The 14,746-nt window shown below is 41.8% G+C and overlaps 1 protein-coding gene across 5 annotated transcripts in view; it reads right to left on the bottom strand.

Annotated features, from left to right (window-relative positions):
• NUP107 (nucleoporin 107) overlaps positions 1-12,859 on the bottom strand; it is a 49,361-nt gene extending 36,502 nt beyond the window's left edge. For 3 of the 5 annotated variants that reach the window (XM_036456633.2, XM_036456636.2, XM_036456637.2), the window contains exons 1-6: positions 12,710-12,859; positions 11,078-11,169; positions 10,046-10,132; positions 9,306-9,421; positions 5,593-5,737; positions 2,921-3,024 (exon numbers count right to left, since the gene is read on the bottom strand). In XM_036456633.2, the coding sequence (XP_036312526.1) occupies positions 2,921-3,024; positions 5,593-5,737; positions 9,306-9,421; positions 10,046-10,132; positions 11,078-11,169; positions 12,710-12,717 (552 nt within the window). In that variant the 5' untranslated portion in view covers positions 12,718-12,859. Of the gene's footprint in view, positions 1-2,920; positions 3,025-5,592; positions 5,738-9,305; positions 9,446-10,041; positions 10,133-11,077; positions 11,170-12,709 lie in introns of those variants that run through there. The other 2 variants (XM_036456634.2, XM_036456638.2) reach the window with 2 other exon arrangements.
• Between the last annotated feature and the right edge of the window lie 1,887 nt (positions 12,860-14,746).

The following is a 14,746-nucleotide window of genomic DNA, read 5'->3' as shown; positions in this document are numbered from 1 at the left end:
TATAGTGTGTGTTCACAAGCAAGTCTCCTTTCATTACCATTTATTTCCGCTACTAGAGGCCTGGTACATAAACTTCGTGCACTTGAGGGGGCAGGGGGGCCTTCTCAGCCTGTCCTACACCCTCTCACAGTCCGGGAGCCCTCAGGGGATGTCTGACTGATGGCTTAGGCCTGCCCCACAGGGATGTCAGTTGGACATCCTTAGTGCTGCTGCAGAGGCAGGAGAGGCTCCCACCACTGCCACTGTGCTTGCCAGCTATGAGCCCAGCTTCTGGCTGAACAGCACTTACCCAGGGGGAGTGCAATGACCACCGGGGGGCAGCTCCTGTGTTGAGCATCTGCCCCTGGTGGTCAGTGCATGTCATAGCAACCATTTGTTCCACCATTCAGTCCATTTGCATATTAGCCTTTTATTATATAGGATAATAAAGAAGTAATCTGCAAATTGACCCTCACACCCTTGCACCAGATGGCCACCCCTATATGGTCAAAGATGGCTGCTACAAAATGGCCTGCAGGGGAGGGCAATTAGGGACAACTGGGCCTCCAGGAGAGGGCAGTTGTGAGGAACCAGGCCTACAGGGGAGGGCAGTTGGGGGCAACCAGACCTCCAAGGGGGGGCAGGTGGGGGCGACCAGGTTGGTAGGGGAGGGCAATAAGGGATAACCAGGCCAGCAGGGAAGGTAAGTTGGGGCGATTGGGCTGGCAGGGGAGGGCAGCTGGGAGCAATCAGGCCGTCAGGGGAGCAGGCTGGTGTGGGAGTGGTTAGGGGGTGGTCAGGCAGGTAAGCAGTTGGGAGCCAGCAGTCCCAGATTGTGAGAGGGATCTCCCTTGAGGGGACCCAGATTGGAGAGAATACAGGCTGGGCTGAAGGATAACCCCCTCAAGTGCATGAATTTTTGTGCATCAGGCTTCTAGTATAGGATAACATCCTCCACCTCCCCCAACCCCTACCCTCAGCAATTACCACTGTTGTCCATCAGTGTTCTTGAGTTTTCTTTTTCTCAATCCTCCCAACGCTCTTGTCTCTTTATGGCATGATAGGCTTTTAACACTGAATACTACTCTATTGTCTGGATGTACCAGTTGATTTATCCATTCACCTACCTACTGCAGGGGTGGGGAATGTCCTGCCTGCTATGGACCATATAAGAACCACAAAATTATTTGGTCTGGTCTTACCAAGGCAACTGCAGGTGGGACTCAAAATTCAATAAATCTAGGAGTTTTGTCGAAACCGGTTTGGCTCAGTAGAGCGTCGGCCGGGTTCGATTCCGGTCAAGGGCATGTACCTTGGTTGTGGGCACATCCCCAGTTGGGGGTGTGCAAGAGGCAGCTGATCGATGATTCTCTCTCATCGATGTTTCTAACTCTCTATTCCTCTCTTCCTCTCTGTAAAAAATCAATAAAATATATTTTAAAAAATAAAATAAATAAATCTAGTTTTCATAGCAGCATAAATTTATATTAAGTGAATGATGTTATAAATATCCAATTAGCCCTTGGCAGGAAAAAGGTTCCCTATTCCTAACATACTAAATGGCATCTTGCTTGATTCCAAATTAAGCCAATCCTATATAATAAAACCCTAAAATGCAAATAGACCAAACCACGGAAACGACCAGTCACTATGACGTGCACTGACCACCAGGGGGCAGATGCTCAGTGCAGGAACGCCACTCAGCCAGAAGCTGGACTCATAGCTGGCAAGCACAGCAGCAATGGCGGGAGCCTCCCGCCTCCATGGCAGCGCCAAGGACCCTGATCTGCGAAAGGGCTTAGGCCAGGCTCAGACGACTCCCCACAAGTGCATGAATGTCGTGCACCGGGCCTCTACTTATAAATAAAGCTGCTGCAAACATTTATATGCAGGTTTTTGTATAAATATAAATTTGTAACTTATTTGAGTAAATACCGGAGTATGAATGTTGGATCGTATGCTAACAGTATGCTTAGATTTATAAGAAACTATCTTCTAAAGTGGCTGTACTGTTTTTGCATTCCCACTATCAATGAACGAGAGTTCCTGCTGCTTCACATCCTTGCCAGCATCTGGTAGTTGTTAGTATTTTGGATTCTTGCCATACCAATAATATTGTGCCATCTCATTGTTTTAATTTGCAATTTCCTAGTGACATCTAATGTTGAGTATCTTTCGATATGCTATTTGCCACCTATATATGTTCTCTAATGAGGTGTCTATTAACATGTTTTGTCTATTTTTAATTGGATTGCTCATTTTCTTATTATTTCATTTTAAGAATTCTTTATATATTTTATTATTTTCTTTTTGCTAATCATCACCTGAGGATATTTTTTCCACTGATTTTCAGAAAGAGTGGAAGGGAGAGGGAGACACACAGAGAGAGAAACATCAATGTGAGAAAAACACAATGACTGGTTGCCAGGGATCGAACCTGCAATTGAGGAACGTACCTTTGACCAGAATCGAACCTACGTCCCTTTGCTGATTGTTCTATCCACTGAGCCAAACTGGCTAGGGCTAAGAGTTCTTTATTTTAGATTTTCCTTTTTGAAAGCATCAGAATCCTTTTGTCTCCAAAATAAAAGGTTTGGAGAAAATATAGGGAAAAACCTTCTTGTCATTAGTCTTGAAAGTAATTTTTTGGATATGACACCAAAAGCATAAGCAACAAAAGCAAAAATCAAGTGAGACTATATATATCAAACTAAAAATTTCTGTACAACAAAAGAAACAACCCTAAAAACATATATAAAACCCTCAGTAGGTAAAAAGCAGAGCTACTTTGGCTATGTCCAACCATGCCATCCCTGCCATTATACCTAAAACATCTCCTTTAAATACCATATAGAAATACACAATTTGATTCTGTTCATAAAACAAAGACAAAAAACTAAGCATACTGAAGTTTGACCAACAATGGAGTAAATTAACATACCTGAACACTACAAATGTTTTCATATTCTTCTATAAGGTCAAAAACTGTAGTTGAAGAGTGCTTCAAAAAAGACTGCAGGAAATCAGAAAACATACTCATGGATGCTAGAACACATTAAAAAGAAAAGAAATAAAAAACATTAAATTACATACTTCTAGGTAATTGTTTGAAAACTTAAAAGCATAGCTATGAGTCTTTTTTTTTTTTTTTTACTGCAATATGTTTTAAAAAATTATAATTGCGGTAAAATACACATAAAATTTACCATCATAACAATTTTTAAGTGTATAGTTCAGTGGCATTAAGTTCATTCACACTGATGTGCTACCATCATCATCGTCCATTCACAGAACTCTTTTCATCTTGTAAAATTAAAAAACTCAGAATAGTCAAAACAACCCTAACAAAGAACAAAGCTGGAGGCATCACACTTCCTGATTTCAAACTATTCTACAAGGCTAGAATAATCAAAACAGTATGGTTTTGGCATAAAAACAGACACACAGACCAATGGATCAGAATAGAGACTCCAGAAATAAACTCCCACATATATAATCAACTAATATTTGACAAAGGAGCCAGGAATACTCAATGGGAAAAGGACAGTCTTTTCATTAAATGGTATTGGGAAAACTAGATATCCACAAGCAGAAAAATAATATTGGACCCCTATTCATACAAATTGGACACCACTCATACAAATGATTAAAAATAAAGATTTAAACATAAGACATGAAAATGTACATCTTCTGGAAAAAATATAGGGAAAAACCTTCTTGTCATTAGTCTTGAAAGTAATTTTTTGGATATGACACCAAAAGCATAAGCAACAAAAGCAAAAATCAAGTGAGACTATATATATCAAACTAAAAATTTCTGTACAACAAAAGAAACAACCCTATATAATAAAAGAGGTATGCAAATTAACCCTCACATCTTCATAAGATGGCTGCCTATGACAAGTCGGCAGTGGGGGTTAGTGAGGGACAACCAAATAACTGGTCAAGCAGGCTGTGTGGGGCAACTAGGCCAGCAGTGGAGTTAGTGAGGGGATAACCAAACAACTGAATAAGCAGGCTGCATGGGGTGACCAGGTTAGTGGGGGGACCATGAGAGGCAACCAGGCCAGAATGGCAGGCAGTAAGAGGTGACCAGGCTGGCGGTGAAGGGGAGGGGGGGGAGTAATAGGGGGGATGGGAGAGGAAAAGGGACAGTTAGGAGCATCCTGGCCTGCAGAGGGGGGCAGTTGGAGGCAAGCAGGCCGGCAGGGGAGGGGCAGTAAGAGGTGACCATGTTGACGGGGGCGGTGAGGGGCCAGTTGAAGGTGACCTGGTCATCAGTGGGGGACAGTTAGAGGCAACCATGCAGGCAGACAGGCAGGTGATCGATTAGGAGCCAGTGGTCCAAGATTGTGAGAGGTATGTCTGACATCCCTAATCGGGCCTAAACTGGCACTCGGACAGCCCCCAAAGGGTCCTGGATCGAAGAGGGTGCAGACTGAGCTGAGGGACCGTGCCCCCCCCCCCCCATCCCATGCATGAATTTCATGCACCCAGCCTCTAGTTAATAAAATCAAAAGGCAACCTATGGAGTGGGATAAAATATTTATGAACCATATACCTAATAAGGAGTTAATCTCCAAAAATATATAGCATTTGCATGCTGGCTTATGATGATGATAAAATTGCAAAGAACTTATAGGATAATGTGTAGATACAGAGACACTAAAAGCAAAAAATTTCCCCAAAAGGGAATGGTAATAACTAACCTAAAACTAGAAAGGTCTCGCCTTAACCGGTTTGGTTCAATGGACAGAGCGTCGGCCTGCGGACTGAAAGGTCCCAGGTTCGATTCCGGTCAAGGGCATGTACCTTGGTTGCAGGCACATCCCCAATAAGAGGTGCGCAGGAGGCAGCTGATTGGTGTTTCTCATCAATGTTTCTAACTTTCTATCCTTCTCCCTTCCTCTCAGTAAAAAAATCAATAATATATATTAAAAAAAAACCACCAAAAAACAAAAAAAAAACACAAAACTAGGAAGGTCTCAATACTATTTGAAAAAACAACATCAACATCCAGGTGAAAGCAAGACATGTCAGCAGTGTTAGATAAAACTAAACTTAAAGAAAAAGAAGTTCTTTCAACAGTACAAATAAGAAAAAGAATAAAAAATAACAGAAATCTGCCGAAACCAGTTCGGCTCAATGGATAGTCGGACTGCAGACTGAAAGGTCCCGGGTTCGATTCCGGTCAAGGGCATGTACCTTGGTTGCAGGCACATCCCCAGTGGGGGTGGTGCAAGAGGCAGCTGATCGATAATTCTCTCTCTTCGATGTTTCTAACTCTCTATTCCTCTCTCTTCCTCCTGTAAAAAATCAATAAAATATATTTTTTTAAAAATAGCAGAAATCTGTCTACTACAATAATAAGCTAACAGGTTGCTCTTTACGCTGAAGGATAAAATGGCAAGATGCTGCTTCAACTGAGAACTAAGGTGAAGTTCTCAAACTTCTTGAGCTACTGTATCAATTGGCTTAGCCATTATCAGAGCTAATTAGCTCAACAAAGAAAATATTTAATGGCGACATTCAAGAACAGGAGGGGATAGCCTCCTTGACCTTAGGAACGTGACAAGCCACCCACTGCTTCAAACAAAGCTCGAAGCCATTTACCAGCTTCTCCAGGATCATCCTCACGTAACATCACAGCACTAAGAGTAACGTCCTCTGTCACACCATGGGGCTCTATGTTTGTGAAGAGCCCTGAACGCTGAGCTGAGAATGCAGCGGTCCAATTACTGTCGTCCAGATTAGTTACCTTATAAAAAAGGAAGATAAAAAAAAAAAAAGTTATTGCCATTGAGTGAATAAAGACATTAATACTGTTACATTTTAAAAAATATATATTTTATTGAGTTTTTACAGAGAGGAAAAGAAAGGGATAGAAAGCTAGAAACATCGATCAGCTGCCTCTTGCACACCCCCTACTGGGGATGTGCCCGCAACCAAGGTACATGCCCTTGACAGGAATCGAACCCGGGACCCTTCCGTCTGCAGGCCGATGCTCTATCCACTGAGCCAAACCGGTTTTGGCCTGTTACATTTTTTAAAACATTATGTATATTTTCCATTTTCAAAAGATAGCCATGGGGGCTATTTGTTAAGGAAAGTGTGGCTTTTTAAAATTGCTTTCTTCTTTGTACTACTCCAGCTTAAAAAAAAAAAAAAGAAAAAAGAAAAGAAAAAAGCCAATAGAGTCTACATCTTATAATATTTAAGCTGATATAAGTAGGTAAGTAAAGAATTCCTACCGCTCTAAATTCACATCAATTTTCCACTTTGGGGAAATTGTACTGGACCAATGACCCAGCTTCTTCAACTAATAAATGGTAATTTTAAAAAAAGGTGAGGGAGATGCCCAGCCAGCATGGCTCAGTGGTTGGGTGTCAACCTATGAATCAGGAGATTAAGGTTCAATTCCCAGTCAGAGCACATGCCTGGATTGCTAGCTCAATCCCCAGTGTGGGGTGTACAGGAGGCAGCCAATTAATGATTCTCTCTCATCATTGATGTTTCTATCTCTTTCTCTCTGAAACAAAAGAAAAAAGAAAAAAAAAAAAAGACGAGAGAAACTCAAGAGATTTAAAAGACATATCAAGCAAATGCAATATGGTGACCTTGTATGGTTCCTAATTTGAACCAACCAACTTAAAAAAAAATTGACACAAGTGAGTAAATATGAACACTTAACAAATATATAATAAAAATATAAAGTAGATATGTGAAATGATAAAGGAATTAGTCTCCATATGTTTGGGGGAGGTTTAAATGTTAGAAATACTGTAGGTTTAGTTCCAGACTACTGCAATAAAGTGAGTCACATAAATTTTGAGGTTCTCAGTATATGTAAATCATGTTTACACATGTCTATTAAGTGTTCAACAGCAACATGTCTAAAAAATAATGCACATACTTAACAAAAAATATTTATTGCTAAAATATACTAATAATCATCTGTGCTTTCAGTGAGTCATAATTTTTTCCTGGTGGAGGGTTTTGCCTTCAATTTGTAAAAAAATGCAGTATCTGTGAAGCACAATACAGGATATATGACCTGTATGTACTGTGATAATGTTACAGAAAGTGTTCTCTGTCTCAAAGGCGTGTACTGAAGTATTTATGAATGAAATTCCCAGTCAGGCCACAACACCCTCTCAGTGTACAGGAGAATGTTTATGAAATTTGAGAGTTATAAAGTAATTTAGGGGAAATGCCATGGGTATAAATGAAACAAGATCAGCCACATATTGTTAACTGTTGAAACTGAGGAATGAGCACATGGGGGCTTATGCTACTACTAGTGACCTGGTGCACAAAATTTGTGCACATTAAAAAGAAATTAGAGGAAATAATTTAATATTGCTATTTGCCTTTCTCTATAACAGAAGTGTCAGAGATGAAAGAAAATTAGTAAAATGTATATGAAAACCTTCCTCCTGTCAGAGACTGGGGCTCACCACAGGATCCAGAGTCAAGTCACCACCCATCCACATGCACCTCAAAATTGCATGAGACCCAGATCCAGCTGGTCCCATCCCACTCAGTGGGCTAGATCCAGACCTGGCTGGCCCCACCCCCATCAATCACTGCTGGTTGGGGGTGCAGCCTCAGGTCTCCCATCAAGCCCTGGCGGGCAGGGGGCACAGCCTCAAGTCCCCTGTCAAGCTCCACCAGGCAAGGGGTACAGCCTCAGGTTCCCTGCCTGACCCAGTGCCACGCAACCTCAGGTCCCTGCTGATTGCTCATTAAAGGAACTTGGCCTCCGCTATGGGCGCAGCCATCTTGTGTTACAGGATCCCTGCCTCCGCTGTGGGCGCAGCCATCTTGTTATGGTGTGATGATCAATTTGCATATTCCCTCTTTATTAGATAGGATTCTATTTTTGAATATATATTAAAAGATCCATAATAAAGTATTTTTTTAATTCTCATCTCAGAACATTTCCATTGATTTTTAGAGAGAGAGAAACACCAGTGTGAGAGAGAAACATATACTGATTGCCTCCTGCACTCACCTGGACCAGGATTGGTATTGAACCCGAGACCTTTCAGTATACAGGATGATGCTCCTACCAACTGAGTCACACTGGCCAGGTCCATAGAAAGGCTTTTAAAAATTCACCTTTATTTAAAATCCAGGCATAAGCAACAATAAAACTATACATTTAAATCAGTCTCCCAAGGAAAATGCTAAAGATGGGTGGTGAAAACCTATATATTCATGAGATAGTGACTATGGGCTGAGGAGAACTCAGTTTTAGCTATTAGAGACTGATATTGAGATTAATAGTTCACTCCCTTCTGGGTATTTATCATCATTAGTGTAAAGATCAAGCGAAATCTTACACAGCAATGACATTTTGCATTCAGAAAAATACTTTGCTCCACAATCAAATCTTGAGAAGCAGATATATGGAATTTATAAAATTCCTAAACATTTTATAATAATCAATACACACCTTATTCTACCCTTGCCTTTGAGAGTAACAATTTTACTATTAATATTTCAGCTCTGAAGCCAGTAAATAATAAAAGTCATCTTTTGCTTAAATAAAGAGGCAATCAATTCATTAATTTTTTTTTAATCCTCACCTGAGGAAATGCTTAGAGAGAGGAAGGGGGACAGGCGGGGAAACACTGACATGAGAGAAAAACACCTACTGGCTGCTCCCCAACCCCTGAATGTGCCCCAATCGGGGAGCAAACACACAACCCAGGTATGTGTCCTGAGTGCGAATCAACCAGCAACTTTTTGGTGCACAAGACGATGCTCAACCACCTGAGACACTCCATCTGGGTCACTCGTGTTTTTAAGTACAACAAGCTAAGTCTTGCTAAAATAAACCAGTTTCATAAGCAGAGTAAACTGTTCAAAGACCAGATCATTTTTCACTCTATAAATCTACAGGGACTATAATAAACATTTTAAAGATCAAGTTAGCCTTCTAAGTCAAAGATAGGTTTAACAAGCAAAACCGCTCTTCAGAAAACACCAAATTTAGACAATTTCAAGCGTGTGTAAAATTTGTGCCTTTTTAATAAGCACAGAGCCCAATACACAAGAATTGTTTTTATCTCGTTTTTGGAATTAAATGTGCCTACTAAGTCCTTTACTCTCCCAACAAAACTCTTCTGTTTTTATCTTTCTTCCTAATGAGATACAATTCTTTCTTTTTCTGTAGTATTTTAAACTAGGTCAAGTCATTCTATATCACAGTTTATATGACATTTCTTCTGCTATTTTAAATACTATACCATAGTGATTCCTAAAGAGCACATCATATTTTTATGAAAGGGAGAAAATTTCAGTCTTATTTTTCAACATACCATAGATAGATTTCCCAATAACCCTGAAGACTGTGTAAACCGGGGAGACCGCCCTCCCGTTCCAAGAATGCAGGAAACATCTGGCTGCCTGAGAAAGCTTCGGTTTGGTGGAGTAACTACAAACAAGAAGTTAGTAAAGAAAATCCAGATGCATAAACGTTGGTCATGAAAACAGAACAAGCAAACAATAAAGAACAAATAATATTCAGTTTTCAATTACTTCAATTATAACCAAGTAAATACTTTACATATTCATTTCCATATGAAGAATTTAACTTATTTTGGTAATATTGAGTCCATCAAGAAAAATTTTATTGCAAACAAGATGCTTCATAATAGCATAACTGAGCAATAAAAAAAGAACACTAATGACTCAATGGATTCTTCATATACTAATTTTATAAAATAGCACACCGAAAAGGCAGTACAGTGTAGAGGGCATGACCTTTGGAGTAAGCAGATCATTATTTGAATTTTGGTTCTGTTACTTACATACTTACTTGGCTATGTTATCAGCATTCATTAACTTCTCCAAGTCTCACTTTCGGTTGTGGCAAAATAAAAATAATACCTACATCATAGTTATTGTGTATTTATGTAAACAGAGTTACAAATAGCAACTGCAATCATTATTTATTCTTAATTATTGCTATTTCAACCAAATATAATTTGTGTATCATAAGTTAGCTACTACTACTACTACCACTACTATTAAATGTTTTATAAGCAGAAAATCTTACAAGGCGGTCGAAATGAACTGGGAGTTCGAGGGGTAACCTGGTTTCTTGGAGTGGTATTGGCAAAATTTTCATCTTGGGATGCCCGAACTATAGGAAGTTAAGAAAAATTTTCCACGTACAAAATACACCATTAAAGTGAGAATTAACCATATTTACACTATACAAATATATGAATACAATTTTCAAGGACAAGGGATTTATGTCTATCATGTTTTCTATGCAAAAAGTATATAATTCTTTCTACCATTTAAGTTCTCAGATATCAGTCTTAGATTACTGCACACTGAACTAAGAGTTCTTAGTCATATTTCAAATTTGAAAAAAAAGATATCTGCTGAGACCAGTTTGGCTCAATGGATAGAGCGCTGGCTTGGGGACTGAAAGGTCCCAGGTTCGATTCCGGTCAAGGGCATGTACATTGGTTGCGGGCACATCCCCAGTAGGGGGTGTGCAAGAGGCAGCTGATCGATGATTCTCTCTCATCGATGTTTCTAACTCTCTATCCCTCTCTCTTCCTCTCTGTGAATAAATCAATAAAATATATTAAAAAAAAAAAAGAAAAAAAGAAACATCGATGAGAGAGAATCATCATCGATCAGCTGCCACCTTGCCCGAATCGGACCCGGGACCTTTCAGTCCGCAGGCCGATGCTCTATCCACTGAGCCAAACCGGTCCCAGCTCTCATCGATGTTTCTAACTCTCTATCCCCCTCTTCCTTTCCATAAAAAAATCAATAAAATATATTAAAAAATAAAAATTAAAAAAAAAGATATCTAATCTCAGCAGGAGCAAATCACAATATGACAGTTAGCAGTAAAATGGAATATCCTTATTTTCAGGAAGACATAAATCTTAATATCACTGAATTTCAGCATATTTACCAAATAACATATCTGAGGAGGCAAAAAACTAATTTCTGCAGCATTTTATTATTACAATTATTGTTTAATATCTTATAATAAGAAAATTCTATAATCCTGATCCCAAACATGCGGCAATTTTTATAATGATACTTAAAATGCAAAGGATACTTAAAACTCTTTTTTGAGCACTCTGTTTCCGTGCAGTCCGTGTCACCTCTGCCTCCCGGATCACGGGGGATGGCATCTCTCCAAAGCCACTCCTAAAACAGCAGAACCAAGCTCATGTGAGTGAAATGAGAATGTAGCATTTGCACAGAACTTTATCATCACGATTGGAGCAAAGGATCCTGAACCAGTCAAGGTATATAAATCATCACAGTAGCTACGTCTTTGCTTTTTGTTATTGTTAATTCTCACCTGAGGATATATATTTCTGCCACTGATTTTTAGAGGGGAAGGGAGCGGGAAGAGAGAAACATTGATGTGTTAAAGACACAGTGATTGTTGTCTCCCACACATGTCCCAACCGGGGCCAGGGATTGAACCTGCAACCGAGGTAGGTGCTCTTGACTGAACCCATGACCCTTCGGTGCACAAGGACTGAACCTGCAGCCACGGGAATTGACCCCTTCGGAGCACAGGTCAACACTTTAACCATTTAGCAATCTTGGCCAGAGCTCGTCTTTGCTCTTTTTGTTGACAATGCCCTTCTAGTTCTAAATCCTGCTTATCCCTCAAAGTCCTGCTAAAATTTTACCTGCACAGACTTCTTGGCTTTCTAGCACGCAGTACATTTTCTCCTTTGCAATTATTTCAACACTTGGCATGAGCTTTTTCCTCCACTTAAAACCTTCAGGTAACTACTGCTGGCTCACAGAATCAAGTCCACATTTCATCCCATGGTGTTTACAATCTGACCCCGATTTCAACCTTATATTCGGCCACAAACATCACCCTCATATAAATATCCATACACCTTTGTACGTGCTTCTTTTACAGAGGTGGCCCTCTTGGTCTACCTGGTTCACACTTACACACCAAACAGCCACCGGGAGTCTGTTTAACAGCTTCCTAACTTTGACCACGTTCCTTAACCTCTTTTAGTCCAGTGTTATCTATGAGAAGAGGATCACAGGATCATGAGCCAATAACATATGTGAAGTGCTTAAGGCATTCAACCTTTGGCTACTATTATTATTATTCAGAGACCCACTACCTCCATTGAGAAGTCTTCACGACACGGTCCGTGACAGGGAGACTTAACTGCTGCATTTCTTTTCCCACAGAGCAGGGCAAAACTGCCTGTACTGCTCGGTTGTCTCCTCCACCACAGCCCTAATTCCCCGAAGGCCAAAACCTTGAACATCATCTTTGTCAAGGCGGCTGGCTTGGTGTCAGGGTCAGAGGAAAACGCAAGTCAATCACTACCTGCTGCTGTAACTTGTAATCTGAAAGTCTGGTCTGGGATTCCTAGTTCTGCCATTGACTGACTGGCTTTGTGATCTCGGGCCGGTCACTGGGCATCTCGCATGCAGGGCCACCTTCTACCCCGCCCGCCCCAGGAGCCGAAAAGTGCTCGGCCAAGGCGCAGAGCGGACAGCAGAGACGCCGCGGGATCAGCTTCCTCCGCGGGATCAGCATCCTCCGCATCCCTCTCCCACCCCAGCGGGCCTTCCTCCATCAGCCGCAGTCCCCCAGCTCGGGAGAGTCCCGGCTCAGCCCGGGCCCTGCTTGGTTTCGTCCCGCCAACAAGCAGGAGGGACGGGTCTCCGAGCTCAAGTGGTCACCACCGGAACTGACCTGTCCATGGGTACAGCCTTCTCCACCCAGAACCTTGTTAATTGTATTTCAGCTCGGCCACCGCGTTTCAGCCTTCCCGCTCTCCGGAAGCAAACCCTTCAACCCGGAAGAATATTCTGCCTGCGTCGCCTCCCAGAAGAGAGGGGGCGGGGCGGAAAGGATGCGAGCTCCGAGGCAACTTCCGCTTAGCCTTACAGGCTCAGGGCGGGATCATCTGCGCAGGCGCCAAGTGTGCCCGTGGGGGCGGGGCTAGTCGGGCAGGGGCGGGGCTAGTCCGTCAGGGGCGGGGCCTGGCGGGGTCAGACTGGCGTTGGTGGGCGTGATGGAGGCGCCTGGTTATCCTACTGGGAAATTTGACTTATACTGATAGTTTAGAAAAGACATGAAGTCATTTTCTGGTATTTCCTGAGAGAGAGAGAGAGAGAGAGAAAGAGAGAGAGAGAGAGAGAGAGCGAGCGAGCCTGGAGTTGGAATACAGACGTGCGGGCTCTGCCCTACACCTCAGTGGTCTCTGTCTCTCTCTCACTGTACTCACTTTGACCACAGGTGTCAAACACAAGGCCCGCGGGCCAAATCCGTCCCGCCAGGCCTTGCAATGTGGCCCGCACCGCGCTGTCATCACTGCACTCCGCTGCGTTTCCATCACAATGACAGTTTATGACTGTTCAGTAAACCATTCGGCCCACGATTTAGGCTGGATTTTAGATTTTGGCCCCTTCTCTGATTGAGTTCGACACCCCAAAGTTTGAACTGTAGTGTAAACCCCTACAGGTTTTGAAATCTTTTTCTTTTTTTAAAATACATTTTATTGATTTTTTTTTTTTTTTTACAGAGAGGAAGGGAGAGGGATAAAGAGTTAGGAACATTGATCAGCTGCATCCTGCATACTCCCTACTGGGGATGTCTCTCACTTTGTTTGAACTGTAGTGTAAACTGAAATAGGATGAATTCAAATTCTAAGCAAGGTTACAGGCAGAGCTTCCTTTTTTTCATTAAAGAGCCAGCCCTATGTGCACTTAGTGGTTATCTCCATGCTGGCCTTGAAAAACAACGCTGTTCTATCCAATTGAGAAAGTGCATCTGGCATGGTATCTGGTCTCTGGCCTGCAAGGTCAGACAGCTAAGTTTATCTTCATCATTCTTCAAACGGGCGAAAGCAAACTAGAAAGCAACATTTTATCTAGGAAGAACAGCAGAAAATTCCAAACAACAATTTGTTGCAGAATGGGGGTTTTCCTTCTCAGACCCTTTAAAAATAACTGCTTGCCCCTAAAGTGGCATAGTCGTGTAGGGTCCACCTGCGTGTGGTACTCTTGCGGCTGCCCTGGCCAGTTCAATAAATTCTTGCCTGCTTTTTTTTTTTTTTAATAAATCATCAGCCTCCGGTGGTCTTATTTTGAACCCAGGGTTCTACCCCACAACATAGACCCCTACAGTTTTCGAAAATTTTTTAAAAATATATATTTTATTGATTTTTTTTTTACAGAGAGGAAGGGAGAGAGATAGAGAGTTAGGAACATCGATCAGCTGCATCCTGTAAACCCCTTACTGGGGATGTGCCCACAACCAAGGTACATGCTCTTGACTGGAATCAAACCTGTGACCCTTCAGTCCGCAGGCCGATGCTCTGTCCACTGAGCCAAACCAGTTAAGGTGAAATTGTTTTTCATAATGGCTATTTGTTCTTTACTTGGTATGTCTCCCTATGAAGGAGAAAAGGCTTATCTGCCTTAAAAAGCATAAAAGTACTTCAAAGAGCAATGTAGGTAAACGCAGGGTATCCTGGCCCCGAGGGATGCAGTGGAAGGGTTGTCCTAGGTATTTATTTCCATTCTGCTCTTATCCTGGGAAAGCCATTCCTGGGAAGGCCTCTTCACACCTGTTCCCGCTGAGACAACTGAGCATTCTGGAAAAAACACCCGATCGGCCTGCTGCAATTGCCCATTTCTCATCGTTGGAATAGAGATAAGGCCTTTACGTTAGAGTTCTTCTGAGAATTAAAAATGAGATGTCAAATGTACACTGCACACAGTCGTC

The sequence above is a fragment of the Pipistrellus kuhlii genome, unplaced genomic scaffold, assembly GCF_014108245.1.
Source record: "Pipistrellus kuhlii isolate mPipKuh1 unplaced genomic scaffold, mPipKuh1.p scaffold_m20_p_3, whole genome shotgun sequence".
Lineage (NCBI taxonomy): Eukaryota > Metazoa > Chordata > Mammalia > Chiroptera > Vespertilionidae > Pipistrellus > Pipistrellus kuhlii.
The sequence above is the reverse complement of the archived record's forward strand: the minus strand, read 5'-3'. Positions and strand labels throughout refer to the sequence as shown.